The sequence below is a fragment of the Anarhichas minor genome, unplaced genomic scaffold (assembly GCF_050575085.1).
Source record: "Anarhichas minor isolate MPS153535 unplaced genomic scaffold, ASM5057508v1 ptg000025l, whole genome shotgun sequence".
Taxonomy (NCBI): Eukaryota; Metazoa; Chordata; class Actinopteri; order Perciformes; family Anarhichadidae; genus Anarhichas; species Anarhichas minor.
In genome coordinates, this window is record NW_027466471.1 from 11,533,932 (window position 1) to 11,552,658 (window position 18,727).

At 42.8% G+C, this 18,727-nt stretch overlaps 1 protein-coding gene across 1 annotated transcript; it reads left to right on the top strand.

Moving 5' to 3' along the window:
• The first annotated feature begins 3,556 nt into the window (after positions 1–3,556).
• wscd2 (WSC domain containing 2) lies at positions 3,557–17,978 on the top strand. The gene is made up of 8 exons (XM_076099588.1): positions 3,557–3,947; positions 7,392–7,506; positions 9,755–9,939; positions 11,876–11,997; positions 12,077–12,251; positions 13,081–13,245; positions 13,338–13,538; positions 15,890–17,978. The coding sequence occupies exons 1-8, from the start codon at positions 3,557–3,559 to the stop codon at positions 16,240–16,242; spliced, it is 1,707 nt and encodes a 568-aa protein (XP_075955703.1). The 3' UTR covers positions 16,243–17,978.
• The last annotated feature ends 749 nt before the right edge of the window (positions 17,979–18,727 follow it).

The window sequence follows — 18,727 nt, forward strand, 5'->3', positions numbered from 1 at the left end:
CTGCTAGCGTGACAGTTTCGTCTTTTGTTTATTTTTCCCTCATTAAATATATGACAGATCTATACAATTGCAGCAAGAGTCCATTCACGCTCGTGTTACTGTCATTTGAACCTGCAAATTAGCCACAAGTTAATTTTCATTTCCGTAACTAGGGGGATGAATTATTAACACCAGTAATTAACCTGTGTGTGGGCCTGTTGCAGTGTACGTGAGAGGCAGAGTAGGGAGGTGTCACTTGTACTTGTCATTTTCTCCATCTGCTCAGCCTCTTAAACCACCATACCATGGCACACACACACACACACACACACACACACACACACACACACACACACACACACACACACACACACACACACACACACACACACACACACACACACACACACACACACACACACACACACACACACACACACACACACACACACACACACACACACCTCACCAAGAGGCCGCCACACATTTTCAGGGTACTGTTGCCCTGCACAGTGAGAGGCATGGTGAAATATTTCTATATAAGCCTTCTAACTCTGTAGGAAACCTAACCTAGATGGGATTAAATGTCTTCAAGGCAAACAAATGATTGGGTTTCAAACAAAGACGAGCTTGTTTGAGAGTTACTGTGTCGTTATGAATCATTTCTCTGTCGACGAGGAGCAAAATACTGACACAGGACTGAAGAATCGCCATGGTTACTGAGAGAGTAGAAGTCCATTTTCAACAATGTTTATAGCAACGAATATCACAAATGATCTACTGCGTAACTGCGTCGACATGAAATCCGTCTGAAATGGAGGCTGTTCATGGGAACGAGAAGATCACTGAAATTCATAAATGTTTCAAGGAATAGTTTTGGGGAAATTTACTTTCTTGCCGAGAGTGAGATGAGAGGATCGATACCACTCTTGTGTCTGTCCGCCAAGTATGAAGCCAGAGCCGACGGCTGAATAGCTTAGCTTAGCATAAAGAAATAGTCAGGAATATAACACATCGCAACCGTCGTTTTTTTACATTTCTGTTTGTGTACATACAAACGAGACGTGTTCTTAGTCATTAGTTAACTTTAAAGTTTTTTTGTTTATTTATCCAGACCAGCAAGACTAACTGGTTCCCCTGTGTACAGCCTTTGTGCTAAGCTAGCTAGCCAGCTTTCCGCCTTTATATTTAACGTACAGCAATGAGAGTAGTGTAAATCTTCTCATCTAACTCTTGGCAATAAATGGAATAAATACATGTCTCAACATGGTTGAACACATCTTTAAAAGACAAAGCACATCAGTAATGAAAAACATCCTTGCAGGTGTTTACTGATCAAGATACAGAGTCAAATTCAGACAGGATGTGGATTGTCTTTGGTTCAAGCACATGGGCAGAATGTGATCCATTTCTCCTTGAGGGTCCCAGCCTCGTCCCAGACTACCGGAGGGAAATAGATGGGGCGGAAAGCCAAAGGGGTCTGCTGTGCCATTGAGGTTTCAGGTGACAAGTATTCTGCAGATTTGTCTCGGGGCAGACAGAGAGTCACAAGGGCGACTGTCCCTTTGAATGTCCTGGAAAATTCCCTGACCCTGAGGAGTGTTGCGTTACATCTTCCAATGTAGCCTCCCGGGCTCGTCCCAGAACAGAGACTCCTTTGAGAGACGCTGCCGAGAATTTGGGAAGTCAGGATTCAGCCAGTTTATGAAAATGCAGTTCGTCAGTGTAAAATCATCAAGGTGCAATGTGCAAGATGTCGTCACATGCTTCAAACCATTTCCACATCTAGTACTCTATACAATTTAAATTTACAGCGATAAGTTTTTTGTTTTTAAAGCCTTACTTACTGACAATCAGCAGGGCAAGAATACGCAACATTCAACCAAACTACTAAAACTCTGAGAGCCAGTCAAAATAACATTGCTATCTTACAGTCTTCACATGTGCCGTCGGCCTATAGCAGGGGAAGACAATGAGTCGCATGCACGCTCTAGAAATAGCACGAGTCAGCGGTACACTTGTTGGGTCAAAGTGTTTTTTATGAGGCCAGTGTAGCAGACTACAAACACCAGCAGCATGACGCACTGAGCGCTGTACGTTTGGAATCTTTTTTTCTGGCCACCGAGAGCTTAAAAATGTTCAACTTTGGGTAAAACGCTGCGCTCGTCACGGTCACTTTTGACCCAGCCATCCAATCACAGTGGAGGATGGGTGGAACAAATAGCAGGAAAGGTAGCCTACTCCTTGAACTCGACTCCGTCCAACTTCCGCTCTTGAACCAATCGAGCGTAGTCTAATCGCCGAGATGTTTCACTTCGCACCTTTAAATAATGATAACCATGAAGAAAAACTCTACCCATGACAGTGTTTAACAGATGAGTAGAATTTTGAACAAGGGATCAAGCGAGCCCGTTTTCACTTTTCCGGTCACACATTCACACAAATGATCATCAGCTTAGATCAACTGGAATAATGCTTTTTTTAAATTCTCTTCAATTCCTGCACACATTAGTTCCATCAGTGAAAATGCAACAGGGTAGAGGTTTGGTTCTGCTTTTTCTGCTTTTTCTTTATTGAAGATAATGTAGAAGTGTGAGCTCATTGCAGTGAAGCGTTACTGTTTTGTGCACAAACAAACACCAATGGCAATTTATATGGCACATTTTGCTTGACAAATGATGAAAATGCTGAATAGGCATAAACATAAGAACATAGGTAGCATAAAAAACATCTGTATGTATGTATAAAAGCTTCTGTGTATGTATGTATGTACACATAAACAAGCATACACCCAACCACACGGCAATGAAAACCAAATATCTACAGAATCAAACAAAACGTTTCAAATTGTATTCTTTGACGAAATACGAGGACAGGTTAACTTGTGATTCTCAGTAACAACAGCATTATTATAAGGCTGATTCATTGCCTTGAAGGTGACACATCGACTTCATTCTTAACCCGCTCATGTTATTTCTCCTTTCCCATGTGCGATAAAGCTTACTCAGCTGTGTACTTATTCTTTTTGTGTGTGTCTTTATTGCAGATGGAGAGTCACGCCCTCTCTCTCAGTGAATAGCCGGCCTCAACAAAGCGAAAGGATCTCCGCTCAGCCTGTAAATAAAACCCTCTTTCCTTCTGCACAACGTGGGAGAAACTGCCACTGTGGTGCTGCTGTGGCATCTCTGTAGGCTGATAACTGGAGCGAAGGCGGTGTTGTTGAGGGATCATCTTTCACTCTGAGCCACTCAACTTTCATGCCGTGGCCCCGGAGCCGGCTCTCGAGGCTGAACTGTCAGCGTGGAAAGGCGGAGATACTCTCACGTGGATTCATTCGACAGGGCAGCACAGAGCACAGGTGTAAAGCCTCTTCCTCACGGGACTGAAGAGGCTTACATGAGGGAATAGTCATGCTATTGTTTGGAGGACCTTCATACAGGATTAAGACACTTTAACAGACTTTCTCTTCATTTTCGTTGGGGCTGCGTGGTGGGAACAGGGACAGCTGGTGTTGATTCTTCTGCTTTATGAGTTTTCATCACTGGGAAAGCGTGTCTGAGTGGCAGGGGGAGCCAGCATGGCCAAGCCTCTGCTGAAGATACAGCGCTATTTCCGCAGGAAACCCGTCCGATTCTTTTCCTTCATCCTCCTCTACCTGACCGCCGGGAGCCTCGTCTTCCTGCACTCTGGCTTCGTCGGGGACAGCGGCCCCGGGGCCAGGGGCGGCCGGAACGCGGTGGTCGCTTCAGAGATGGGAAGCCGTCCTTCGATGTCAGGCGCCCGGGGGCTTGGCATCATGAGCAGAGTGTTTAAAGAGACCCGCAGGTCCGGGCGGAGGTATGGCCCTCCGTGGATGAAAAAGGCCAGACAGGAGGGCCAGGAGCCGGTGCGCAGGGGTGGAGACTACACCAACAACTGGAACCGTGCCCTTAAAGGACGCAGTGCCAAAGACGTGGACAATGGAAGAGGTGGGTCGTACCAACAATACTTTACTATACTGTTGCAATGGTTTTGTTTTCAGCTGACAGTTTTACAAATTCAACAACAGATGAATTGTAAAAGAGGGTTGAAATTTGCCTTTGGCTTCTCCCACATCAAAAAAATAAATAAAAATCTATCAAAACAAATACATTAATTCAATGCAGTGCTCCATTAAGCAGATCAACAAAGCAAAAAAAGAATTTACTGGTACAGTAAATTAAATGAAGGAATAGTCACAATGTGTGCCAGCAATTGCAGTGCTGCAACATTAATGACTACTCCTTGTTTACGACTGGATTCTTGTGTAAAATATTAAGAACAATGATTATAATAACCCATTGTTTTGTGTCATAGTTGCTAATGAGAATTCAACAAATTATAAGAATGTAGGACATTTTATTACAGGCGGATTCATAATGCACATTCTCTGGCAAACACACAGGCAGCACTTGATGTTAATATGAAATTGATCCAAAGTAATCTCTAATTACAAATCGCATCATCTTAATGACTGAGAATGTAGGAAATCTCTTGAGAGCGGAGTGAGATGATGATTATGATTAAGTCCTCTGTCTCGTCTCAGAGTGAATCCTTCAAGGGTCTCGCCCACAGAGCTTCAGCTGCAGCTCGGCTTTGTGCCGCTCGGCACATGTTCGGCTGCTACACAACCGCAACATCTATATAACTTCACGATCACAGGATTTACTTTTTTCTCTCTCTTTTTTGTTTTTATAACTGTGGGATTTCATAATCCTGACAGAAACGGTTTACATATAAACTCCTGACTGGAATGTGACATCTTATCAAGTCACAAAAAGGTTTTGAAAACAGGGCCGACATCTCTGACCTTGGATTGTACGAGTATCCTGCTTACTTTTTCCTTTCCAAATGAAACGTGATCAAACGAGCAGATAAGAGGATATCATTTACAGCTGCCTCACTTCTCTCTTGCTCCTCTTGGCTATTCATTCCCTGTCAAACACTCTGCACTGTTGAATTAGTTAAGTATAAATGATTAAAAACAAAGTCAAACAGTGGATTTCTCCAACATCTATATCTGTTAATTAAGGAGTAATAACAAAGTATTGAGATACTTTAGATATATTAAGTAAATGTCCTTCATTCAAACTATCCTCATCAAAATGTACTTAAAGCACCCATGCAGAATACTAATCTATTAACATGTTCGCACCATTTTAAAATTGTTGCTATTGGGCAGTTTCACAAATCGATCATGTGTTTTGTCTGTAAAATCTTAATCTTACGTAACTATAGGTGTCAGATAAATGTAGTGGAGTACAATAGCAGAGTACAATATTCTCTCTGAAATGTGGTGAAATAGAGGTATAAAATGGGTATACACAAACACTGTAGTTTAAGTACATGACTCGAGTAAATGTACTTAGTTACTTTTCCACACAAAGCATTCCTCCGAACAGATGTCGCTTCCAGTCCGCCAACAGAAATGAACAAAGCTTTGCATGTTGCCTTTCCCCACTCAGTGGTGGAATAATTATCCAGATACTTTGCTTTAGTAAAGTTAGCAATACGACAATGTAAATCTGCTATGTTACAAATTCCTTATTCTAATTATACCTAAAGTAATATGATGGGCAGTTTAATCTATAAATGCATCATATTTAAACAACTGGTGATATGTTTTGTAAAATCTTAAGTAACTTGCAACTAATATAATATAATACATGAATTGTTTAGTATAATGTACAATATTTCTCCCTGGCATGTAGTGGAGTAGAACTAGAAAGCATAAAATAATAAATACTCAAGTACCTGAGTAAATGTTCTTTGTTATTATTCCACCAGTATGAAACATTCAGTTCAGCAGTTGTAAACATCTGGTCCAGTCTCAATACATGCTACTTGGGGTTAATATTTATTCATATCCACGACACCATAAATTTTTACGACAAGTCCATTGTGGTTATGTGGGTTTCTGGTTTCCCTCCAGAGAGCAGTACGGGCAGGTGGAGAATATAAACCGCCCATGAATATGAAACACGCGTGTGAGTGACTACTGCTCCGTTTGTGTTAGCGTTGGGACAAAATGTGGAGGCAGCTTGCCTGATTTTGATCTCACTCTCTACTCGAGGACAAACTCCAAGCTCTCAGAGCCTGAAGAGAGTCGAGCCAGAAGAGAAAACAAACGAGTGGTTCTTTTATAAAAAACTATAAGTAACAGCACAGTACCTCTCTGCACATTAGAGAGTAGAGTATTAAAGACCAATGTTTTTCTAGTGCAGTGCTGAGCTATTTTTTTTTCCAATTCGAGGCCAGGAAAACAAACATGTTTACAATGTCTATTGAGGCTTTGGGATATCTGATAGTCTGGCTCAGTCCTCCTCCTCCTCCTCCCCCTCCCGTTCAGAAACACTAAGCTCACAGGACTGCAGCAGAAAGTGATGATGGAGTAATTAGCAGCATCAAAGCATTCGTTTGCTCCCATACAGCCAAGCTCCACTCATTACTCCGCAGTTTTTTTTTTTTTTCTCTCACTGCAAATGCACTCATTCCCACTGGCTCTGGATTTAATTTGGAGGGGATATTGGAGCATAAGATGCCGACCGCAGCACACAAACCCATTTGCACTGTGTGGTGCAATGGCACAGAAGCATACTCTGTCGAGGGGGAAACTAAAGGAGTGGACAGAGGGTAGAATACAGCTGAACAAACACTTGACATTTGTTAATGTGATCCACCAGTTACAGGGAGGTTATTGTGGAACGTTTGCTTATAGAACGAATAAAACAGGTAATAGGACTGTTTCATCTTTCACCCTCATGTCATACGAAGCAGAAATACACCACTCAAAATGAGGCTCCAGCTTAATATAAATCAGCGTTTTCCTTCATCGTGAAGCCGATTATTATTTCCCAGCTCAACAATAGTTAGGAGGAAGATTACAGCCGAGTCCTGCAGCACAACCACATGCTGCACAAATGCAGGTCTTTAGTCTATAACAATTAAAGTAATGCGGTGGGACCGGGACTCGTTCAGCTATCATCGGAGGCTTAGAGGGTTAATGGCACAGCACAGATGGTGAGATGTTTGTTAAAAGGTAGAGTGGAGCCTGTGCAGCTCGGTTAAACAGAGACAGTGTGCTAATGAGAAGGAAGAAGCTGTTGAAGGGTTGCAGTATCCCTCTGCAGAGGTGCACTGAAGCCCAACCCCCACACACACTACTGGAACAAATGCAGAGAGATGACAGTTACAGCTACAAGCCACTAGAAGGGGATGTGTGCCTTTATAAATAATTAAAGATTCTGCCCCACTTTGGACTCCTTGTGTGCTCCGTTACTACACTGTGTGGCATGTGAGGAAGATCCTGTTGAGGACAGCTCACCTTCTACTCTTTTGTGGCCGACGTGAAACGTCTTTCTCGATAACTGACGTGTATGTTTTCTCTTTTTCAGCAAAGTATTTCGGCTGCTACACTGACGACACACAGAAAAGAGCGCTGAGAGGAGTTTCCTTTTATGACTACAAAAAAATGACTGTATTTCGTTGCCAGGACAACTGTGCAGAAAGGTATGACAGCAGCAAACAAAAACACCGTACTCCATTAGATATCATCTCTTCTCTACTTCTACTGTCAGGCTGATGAATAAAAGTAGAGCTGATGTGGAAATTAAAAACCCCAGACATCGATTAAAATGTTTAATGTGTGGCGTTTGGAGCCAGAGTCACAGATCCGATTGATCCGGTTAATGACTAACACGGGCCTGTCACATATACTAACATCAACATATGTCTTGATGTGCAAAATAACGTCCTCTTCACGAGCTTTCAGTCGTATCACATTATCGAGTTTTCACAGTTTTTGAGTTTCACAGTTCATTTGGAAACAGCATTTATCAAAACTTGACTTAAATTACGCTGAAAAAAGGGAAATCTGAGCATCTATGAATCTAAGATTATGTGGTATGATCAAAAGCTCCAGGACAGCCATTACATGTGCCCTAGAGTGAGACTGTAATGTCAATCATGGGTTTTATGATGAAAACACTACACTAAAGAATAACATTACCGTCCAACTAAAATACACTATACGGCCAAAAATATATGGACGCCCCTATTGTGTACTCGTGGACAGAGGCTGTTTCTCTTGGTTTGGGCTTTGCTCTTTTTGTACCAATGAAGGGAAACCTTCATTATATTTGAGGCAACGTGTGTTTCCAACAACTCTGTGTCAACAGTTTGTTGGAGGCCCTTTTCCTGTTTCAACATATCAATGCCCCCGTTGGTCCATAAAGAAATAGTTGTGTTTGATGTGGAGGAACTTGCCTGGCCTCCAGATTCACACCCATTCATATACTGATGGCAGTGGCTACCATGGTGCCACCCGCCCATCAGGACTAACTCACATTCACACCCATTCATACAGCCTTCAGGAGCAATTTGGGGTTAACTGTCTTGCCCAAGGACACGTCGACATGGACTAGAGGAGCCGGGGACAATGAAGGAGGCTCTTGAGATGCATAACAATCAATATATTCCACGTTCAAAAGGGGATACAATGGTGACACTTTTAGTCACATTTTCTTATATTGTGTCACTCTTTGCACATGGCACAATCAAGAGCCTCTTTCTCCTTTTTCTCAGTGTGCTGGCAATTTTTCTATGAAATGATACTGCTACCTTTAGCCACACACACACACACACACACACACACGCTGGAAACTCTTTTGAAAAGCCTGGTTTCAAGAGCGCAAAACCTTTGACAATTCTTTGGGGCTGTGGTAGCTGCCTGCTTTTCCTGGTTAATAGTCCAGCCGTGCATGTAACGCCTTTGATGATTGAACAGGAGAGCCGACTGTGAGCCAAAACAACATCAATGCTCGACCTCAATTATGTTCTTCTGGCTGAATGGGAGCAAATACCTGCAGCCAGGTTCCACACTTCTGGGAAGGCCTTCCCAGAACTGGTGCTCTTAACATTATAATCCAAATTTGCTCGTATTAGCATAACAATCCAATCCAGGAGTTTGTACAGGTTTAAAACACAAAAAACAGTTATGTATGCACCAGTTTTGCAAAGCATTTATCTCTCTGCTCCCATCATCCATTTGTCTCTCGTTTCCTCACATCCTATCTCCCTCTGTCTGCTACCTCACCCATCTTTCTCTCACCTCTTTTCACTCCCTGTGGAATACCAGAGACGGCTCTATCGAATGCATTGAATTACACCCATCACTGATTCACAGAGCAGAGAATAGGAGCAGAGAGAGAGGTTTTTTTCAGCTTGCTTCCTCCTCTTGGATCTCGCAGCCTGCTCGCCTCCTCACCCAGAGCAGCGGGTTAATAGGAACAGACAAACAAATGAGGGGCAACAGCACATAGCAGAGCACAGAGGTTTGGGTTTGGTTGACAGCCCAGGGGATTTGTCCTGTGCGAGGGACGTGTTGGACCTCTAATTGCAACCAAAAGGCCTCTTGGGAGTCCAATCCTCCACGCAGCAACAGAGGGGGAGAGAAGAGGCCTTCTGTTGATGGATTCAGTAGATGAATAATTGCCTCAAGAGTCTCACAGCATCTTCACCAAAGAGAGAGATGTTATTCCAGAGTAACGTTTGGATGTGTTCTCATCTTTGCTTCTATCCTCTGTGCACCATTTGCTTGGTTTTATTGATTACTGGTCCGCATACTAATCTGCATTGGCCTGTGAAGGATTAAGAAAATGTCATGAAGGCTCAGAACAATCACTTCAACCTCTCTCTCTGTCTCTCCTTTACTAACGATGCTAATGCTTTCCCCCCCCCCCCTTTCTCTTCCCTCCAGAGGGTACATGTATGCAGGTCTGGAGTTCGGAGCAGAGTGCTACTGCGGTCACAAGATCCAGGCTCCCAATGCTTCAGACAGCGAATGCAACATGGAGTGTAAAGGAGAGAAGAGCAACCTGTGCGGAGGAGCCAACCGACTGTCCATCTATAGGTTGGAGCTGAGCCAGGAGTCGGCACGCCGCTGTGAGTCTGACACTCTGCAACAACAACAAAAAAACAACAGAAAAATCGTATTGCTAGTCAACTGAGAATTTCTTTAGTGGAGGACAGCCCTGGTGAACATTGGTATTGATATCCATGAGAATGAGCAGACCTGTGTATATATCAACAGTATCCACTGAGGCACCAAGATGCTGTTCTGATTCAGAAATCTTAACTAGCCAGGCTGTTCCAAGGAAAAATATGAGTTTGATTTTGGGTTAATGCCACAGAGTTGGTAGCAGGCTGCTTGGTTGTGTTCACCTCTTTCCCCGGAGAGCTGTGCTCCCTACGTAGCCCAGCCAGCCGTGGTCTGCATCCTTAACTCTCGCTGCTGCTGGAAAACTCAACGGAAGTGAAGCGAAGGGCTGATTAACAGAAGTGAAAAAGATCTGTGGTGAGGTAGTTTGTTCAAAATCTTGAGAAAAAAAAAAAGTCCCCACCACGGGGTTTGGGAACTTTTTACATCTTTTCTGTTTGCTCTTCCTTTTTCTTTATCTGCCAACTGCTTCTCAGAAACAACCTGCTAATGTGAAAGGAAAGAGTTAGTACACACATCTACGGCGAATAGTTAAGCACCGTTCAATTTAAATGATCTTACTGTCCTCGTCCAGTGCGGTTTGTTTATTATTATTTTCATTTCTGCTTTTCTTTCCTCTGTTTGCCGTCAGACTGCTGAATAAGCTCTTCATGTTTGTGTTTTCATCTCTGACCCCGATCGCCATCATGTGAACATCAAAGAGGAAATGCAGGAAATGTGTCGAGGTGGCTGTTTTGTGGTTTTCACCACTTGGAGGCCATCACGGTCACATGGTTGAGTGTTTTCCGCAAAACATAACTGCTATGATAATCCTGCAAAATATTATTGTGCATTTATTTCCTTTGCCTCGTTGTTATACAACCCAGATTATGTTCTCCTACATTTCCCTCAGCTATGCGTTTTCATCAGTGATGTCATTATTTGCTCGAGACCTTGTTTGAGGAGAACGTTTGAACGCTGCGTACGGGTGATGCTAGTCAACGGAGCGCAAACAAAAAGCATCTCAGGTTGATTTAAAAAGCTCTGCCACATGCGAGGGCAAAGAAGGGCAACTAGAAAGAGGATGCAGCGAAGATATACTGCAGGGAAATAAAGAGAGCAAGGACATGACATTATAAATGAGACTTTTAGTCTGGGGAAAAAGGTCAAAAATAAATAAAACATGAGATACACAAATATGGCTACCGGTGGTTTTCATCGTGGTGTCACAGTCAAAAGCTTTTAGTTTTCTTCCTCTGTTGTAAATGCTTAACAGTCTGTTGAGCGCTTCGTGTTGACATCAGCACGGCTGACATGTTGACAGGCTGAAATTAAGGTTTTCTTCTGCAGTGACTTGTAACAGCGGTTTCCAACCTGTAATGAAGCAATGCTGCTCACGACAGGCGGAATATGACAACAGTTCAATCGTGATTTAAAACCACTTTTTCTTTTCACGCCGTTTCGATTGTTCATTGGAAAAAAGTGGTCCAATCATTCTGTAATTCAGATGCGTGTGCAGGAGTAGCAGTTCAAAGAACAGAAACAAAGAAAAAAGTACGACACCGAATTTTACAGCTAAACTAACAACTTCCTGCGAAGGAAAGAAGCAGCTCTTCTCTGCTGTCGTGATTTATGGTCTGTCCATCCGACCAGAGTTAGGATCTGAGATTAAAAGGTCATCCACACACAGCAGGGATGTTAGAGCTGCTATTGGCTGATGCCGCTGGCAGGTCAGGGCCTCAGTAGACTGGAGAGAGTCCCAGTGGGATCTCTTCATCAGGGTCAGTAAATAGAGGCCAATTTGATGGAAGCTGTGCTCAGTAACCATAAAAAGTGTTTGTTTTATTTATTTTTCTTCTTCCTATTGGTGAATAACATTTTGGGTTGTTCTGTCTGTTTCAGATGGCAGTGCCATTTTCAAAGGGTGTTTCAACAGGCCAGAGAATGTCACTCTGGCACTTCCCTTCAGCGCGGTCATCCAAAACATGTCTGTGGACAAATGTGTGGACATGTGCACAGAGAGGGTGAGGGTGTTTGGATTCATGCATTGTACATTTGTACACCTGAATGTGTCTATAGTGTTTAATGGCGGCTGTATTTCAGGAGAAAACGCTGGCCGTCCTGGCTGGAGATCGGTGTCACTGCGGCTTCCCGACTTCTCTCTTCTCCCTTCATGAGCCGGAGGACGAGGGCATGTGTCTCAACCGCTGCCACGGGGAAGAGTTCGAGAGCTGCGGGAACGACGAGTACTTTGTGGTGTACCAGACACAGGTTCAAGGTAACGTCTGGTGGCTCACAGCCGCATATAAACGGGCGCATTGGAATGAGAGTCATGTCAGCCACCGTGTGCAGGAAATACATAGATGCACATCAGGGTGAACCAAGTGTGAATATGCTGATTCTATATTCTTCTAAACTAGCAAATACCTGACTTTATATAAAGTGTTGACAATCATCCATCTAATGTAGAAATGTTTTGCAACCTACTTTTTGTTTATTTGATCTAGATTATTTTTATCTCTAGGATATGCATTTTTGTTGTCAGTTTCCTCAACGCAGCAGACAGCTGCAGCTTGGATCAGCAAAAACACAGAGCCCAGTAAACAAAAACACAAAAACAAGCTGCAGCGGGAGGTGAACTTTATGTAAACATTTTGGACAAATTGTTCTCTGAAATCTGTTATATCTTAACGTCACACTTTAATGTCAGTGAGTGGGCATTGTTAGGCAATTTGGGCTGAAGAGGAAACCCACGCAGAACAAAACATAACACCAGAATGTGTCTCCATGCCTGTATTTTCTGAACCTTTTCTCCAGTGATGTTAAATATCTTTGCCACAAACTTCCATTTTTTCAACATAACGTGTTTGTCTTCAGCCTGTTATTACTAAATAAGTCAATAAGCAGGAAGTGACTCAATTTCAGTGTCTATTCGAAGCTCGATTGTGTTGAGCAACTTGTCAAATACTTTGCACTGTCTTTCAACCCCACATTTCAAGGCACTGTCACATATCCTGCCCATGTTTATCACTGTCGATTGTTTCAGTAATTCTATATATAAAACAAATCTATAACAATAAATTCTCTCCGTCTTTGTGTTTTGTCAGATAACCGCTGCATGGACCGGCACTTCCTTCCCATTCGTGCCAAGCAGCTGGTGGCCCTCGCCAGTTTCCCTGGAGCCGGCAACACCTGGGCTCGCCACCTGATAGAACTCGCCACTGGTTTCTACACTGGCAGCTATTACTTTGATGGCTCCCTTTACAATAAAGGTAGCCACCGACATTCATCTGGTTCACAAACATATTCATTGACGTATCTGTGGATTAAATGTATCCACTGCGGGATTGTCGTTGTTTCACAGGATTTAAAGGGGAGCGGGACCACTGGCGGAGTGGCAGGACGGTCTGCATTAAGACGCACGAGAGCGGCAAGAAGGAGATCGAATCCTTCGACTCCAGCGTCCTCATGATCCGAAACCCCTACAAAGCCCTCATGGCTGAATTTAACAGAAAATATGGCGGACACATTGGATTTGCTTCTCAGGCCCACTGGAAAGGGAAAGGTGAGCGGCTGTAGCCAGTAACAGTGTTGTTGTCAAGACCACCTAAACCGATACCAGAGTGTATCAAGACAGAGACAAGACCAAGACGTTGAGACCAAGTCAAAACCAAGACCTAGGCAGGGCGAGACCGAGTAAAGACAAAGACCAGTACGAGTACCACACTGCAGGTCACACTGACCATAAAATGTGGAACGTGTAAACCATATACGCACTCTTCACATTGATCTGGAAGATCCGCATTCCCCACAGAAAACAAATAAAGGTTCTCCTCTTTTACTGCCAAGTGCACCACGAGAAATGTCTTGTGGAAATTGATGTATGGGAATCTTCCTTTGTGTTCTTTGAGCAAACCCAGAAGTGAACAGGCAGTTTAGCGATCTTAATCAGAGACCGAGACAGAGTGAAAATGCGGTGGAATTCAAGACGAGACCTTCAAAAAGTGGTCTTGAGGCCGATCGAGTACTACAACACTGGCCACTGTACGGCAAAGTATTTGTAACAATGCATCCTGTGTTGTGATTTAAACACAGAAACTGAAGACGTTTGTGTAAACATATTTTTGTAAACTAAAAGCAAGAGAGTTGAGATAGATTTTTCAGTTTACGAGGCGCAATGTAGGAATCTGTGAACATAAAGCCAAAATCGATCCAGCTGAAGGACAAATGAGTCTTTACACTGTTGTTCCTCAGCAGTTTTAATCTTATACAATCAGAAAAGCCCTCCAGGCCTACTGAATTAAAATAAATGAAAACCAATGTGGTCACTGTTAGTATGTGGTAATAATAAAATAATTGAGAAATGGTCTACGATGACGTAGAAGGGTTAGGAATTTGAGGAAACGAGCAATAAACATCAGACTGTTTTGGTTTTGACCTTATAAACCGATGTGGCTGAGCACAAAGAGCACAACACGTTTTAAAACCATTCCCAACACGATATCAAAATGAGAAACGAAACAATTAGCCAACAACAACAACAACCTTAGTCCCTGTGGGCCAGATCATGAGTTGTGTCACCAGGTAAAACTGTTAGACTTAAGTTGTCACTTTCAGACCATTTGGACATGTAGTCTCACTGCACTGTGAAACGTTCAGTGATGTGTCGTTAGTCGAGTTGAGTTTAAAAAGGTTTGTTCATGGCATCATTTAAAGAAATGAAACCCCTGGCTGCAGTAACCCTTTGTCTATATGACGGCATGCCCTTTACTGAGATGTATTTATATTTCATGCAGATTCCGCTTTAGCTCGTTCACTTGGTGTGTCTCGGTAACCACGGCAACTGGTTTTGTCTGGTCAGCGTACCGCCTCGCTGACTTCCTGCGAGGCTGAAATCGGTTCTCCAGAGGCCGGAGAGTTGCCGACCCAGCGGTTGTCTCTCTTTGTGGAAACATCAGCACATTCGGCCTGCCGTTTCCAATGCATGCTCACTCCTCCTGTCGGTGGGGAGATGATGCAGCGACATCAGTTCAGAGAAGAGCTTTCTGACAGCTGCCACTTCCAATGCAGCGAGAGGATCCAGTTTAAGAGTCAGCGTGACATTGTGTTCAGGGGGGGGGGGGGGCTCAGATGATGCTACTGACGCTGACGCCCTCCAGTGTGGCCCCGTAAAGTCAGCTCCGGGGCAAGTGTAACGCATTTTGGAGGGCATGTCCTTTTACAAAGTGCTCTGTTGTGTTTCAGTGTTATCAGGTGGCTTTATTTAAAGGCTCTTACATAAACCCCTTTATGTGGGTTTTTTTTTAAAGTCAACCCCCTTCTAATAAGAACTTAAGTATCTTAACTAAATCTGATATTCAGTCAAACATTAGCCGGTAGAACTGCACTTATTTTGTCTCCTTCTTATTTTAAGCTGGCTGCTTTTGAAAGCTTGACAACAAGGAGAACAGACCCGGCAGTTCCTCAGCGTCTCTCTACCGCTGGTTGTGTTTTCGGATGCAGCATCTAATATTCTGTCCACTGTGCTTCTCTCATTGGTTTCTCAGACAGCACTGCAAACTCAGCAGGCTTTAAACTTTAACGACAACAGTGAAGATGTGTTGCTGCTAATGCAGCACGGCGCCTGCCAGCAGACGCTTTTATGGGCCGGTAGATTATCAATGAGTAAAAGTTGCAAGCAAAAGCTTTTTCTACAGTACCGCTGCAAGTTTGACTGACAACCAAGAATGTCCACTTTACTCTCCAATTCTTTCAGAAATGACTTCATGTACACCGCCGTAAATTGCGCCACACTCCTCGAGCTAAATTGCGTCAGTGTTTGGCCATCATGACTCACTTCAACTCCATTCAGTCCCCAATTTGACGACTTAATTAATTCGTTTTTTTATATCTTTTTCATTCTCGTTTGTCCTGCAGAGTGGCCCGAGTTTGTGAAGAACTATGCCCCTTGGTGGGCGTCCCACACGTTGGACTGGCTGAATTTTGGGAAGGTCGTCCACGTGGTCCACTTTGAGAATGTGAAGAGGGGCCTGTTCTCCCAGCTGAAGGGAATGGTGCAGTTTCTGGGTCTGAAGGTTTCCGAGGACCGCCTTCTCTGCGTCGAGGGCCAGAAGGATGGGAACTTTAAGCGGTCGGGGCTACGAAAGCTCGAGTATGACCCCTATACTCCAGAAATGCGAGCGAACATCAATGAACTGATCAGAACAGTAGACTCTTCCTTGAGGAAAAGGAACATGTCTGGAGTTCCAGAGGAATATATGCCAAGATGATATACGTGATCCCCTCATTTTCTTTTTTTCCCCTCCTTTAATTGGACTGTTGTCAACAGACTCCGCACCATACTTTGTAGGACTACGTTACTGGAAAAGTTTTCTCAATTCTTTTTCTGTGAACATAGGTTGAAGCAGTCTTCTTTGTCCTCCTATTTTAATTTTCTATTCATGTTCCTTTCTTTTTCTGTTGAACCTCAGCAGCTTCATGCATTAATAAAAGAGGCAGTTTTAACTGCAGAGGTTGTTTTTCTCTTTGGCTAAATGAAAAGCACTCCTTTCTCCTGCTCTATGCACATGTGCTGTGTGGGCATGAGCCCATGCCTTAACATGAAGAAGGTACAATGGCTGTGACCACAGAGAGGCTCATCGGACTGTGCTGGGTGATCTGTTGCCAGTGAAGAAACATGTGACCCAAAATATACATGGGCTTATTTTGTGCAAAAGAGAAATATGAGAAAAGAAAACAGTAAAATGTATGAATCTTCTGCTGCTATCACAGTTCCAGAATAATACTATTTTATACATGAGAACTTTGAAACGTTGAGCCCTTGGTCAGAGGGGAAAATGCAATATGCAGGCTTTAACTACCTGATGATGATACGGTGTGTTTCCTAGTTTTTGTAAGTTATTCAACTTACTGGAAGTAAGAAGAATCTCGTTTTCAATGATGTAAAGGATCAGCTCCTCGTATTCAAGATGATGAATGATCCCTCTTGAAGGCACTGACTCAAGGGGAGAAGAGGATTTATCTCAACAGCATTTATTTATCTCTGCCGTGCAGTGCACATGTCGAGCTACTTTGGTTGTGAATATGTTTTCTTAACACTGGACTCGATGCAGAAATCCAAAAAGCACTTTGCTGTGCAACACTCGCCCCAAAGATCACGGAAAAATTAGGCGTTACACTTGTGTTTTAGATCGGAGGTAACCGTTAGCAGTAGTGATCAGAATAGATTTATTTTTAGTTACTGTATTCATCAATAAAAACTGTTTTTGTTTTATTGCTTTGTTGTAAGAGGCGCTATGAAACGGTTAAAGCTGGTGATTATTTTACTCCTCATAATTAAAAAAAAAAAATCTCCACAAATGTGTGAAAAATTCTGCTCAAATTCTACAAGCAGCACGTCTTATAACGGTACTCAATGTGCTATGCCATATGCTAAATAAATAAACAAATAAATAAATAAAACGCTGGTGACTGAGAGCCAGGCAACATTAACTGACTTCCATTTTCAGAATGATATAAATATATTTTTATAGTGATTGCGACACATCGATAACATTTGTATTGCAACAAGCAATTGCGGAGAAGTTGTTTCTATTTTTAAAACACATGCTTTAAACTTTATTGGCTCTCGCTTTCATTGACAAGCCGGCACTTTCTGAGCATAGGTGTCACAAATGAATGTATTTTCTATGGAATGAATGTAATGTGATAAGGCCCAATAAATGAGTGCATAAAATGATGTGCTATGGTCGACTGTCATTTCTGAAGAAACGTAAAAAAATGATTGTGTGTTTTTAAAAAAAATCAGAGAAAATGTGTTATACAAGGATCTCACTACAGTCTCTCCATTATTCAGTAGTACTTAATATACCCCAACATATATAAATATATTAGTCAAAGTAAAGTTATTACAGTGGTTTTATGGTCCAGTGTGCACATCACGGACCTCCTGTACAACACAGATAAGGTTAACCAGCTTCACATTTTAATGGAATATGATGTATAAATCTACCATGTCCACCACTGTAGTTTAGCCTGTTAGCATTGCTCACATTTTCCAATTACCATTAACAAAGTACAGCTGAGGCTCATGGGAATGTCCTTTGCTTTGCAGGCGTTTGAGTGTTAACCAAAGTACTGCTGGTGGCACTAGAGGATCTAACCTGAGGGGGACATGAATGTCGGTACAAACATGGCAATCCATCTGATGGTTGTTGAGAAGTTTCAGTCTGGACCGAGTGGTGGATGGAGCGAGCGGCAGACTGAACTGCATTGCCATCCACAGAGCAATGCCGTCATGTGGCTAAGAAGATGTCTGAATCTGTAGCAACTAACAGATTAGTTTAAAAAAAAAAAAAAACATCTTTGGCGAACATGTTAGCACGCAGCTGCCCTTATAACAATCCAGCAGATACGGAGCAACATTGTAATTTATTTTCTGACCACCTCACAAACTCAAGTCCAGAATCTCCTTTTAGCTTCCTTTTTGTCTCTACCGACATGCTGCACGTGGTCCAATTGTTACAATAAAGCTTTGAATAACAAAGCTTAAAAAAAAAAAGCTAAAAAAAAGGTAAACTCTGCCATTGTGTCATTGTGGTTTTGTGGTTCACTGCCTGTGACTCAGATAACCTCTGCATTCTGGGTCTTCCTCCTGCTTTCTGCTGTTTCAACATGAAGAAAATTCTTGTGGTTCTTATTCCTTTTATATTGTAGGAAGTGAGATTACTTCTGTTCAAAAGGCTCACCGTTCAC

What these genes read in the sequence shown, in the direction of transcription:
- wscd2 (XM_076099588.1), top strand. Translation starts at nt 3,557, where the DNA reads ATGGCCAAGCCTCTGCTGAAGATACAGCGCTATTTCCGCAGGAAACCC. An exon ending in TGGACATGTGCACAGAGAGG is followed by an intron (nt 11,998 to 12,076) that starts GTGAGGGTGTTT and finishes GCTGTATTTCAG; the next exon opens with GAGAAAACGCTGGCCGTCCT. An exon ending in TGGCTCCCTTTACAATAAAG is followed by an intron (nt 13,246 to 13,337) that starts GTAGCCACCGAC and finishes GTTGTTTCACAG; the next exon opens with GATTTAAAGGGGAGCGGGAC.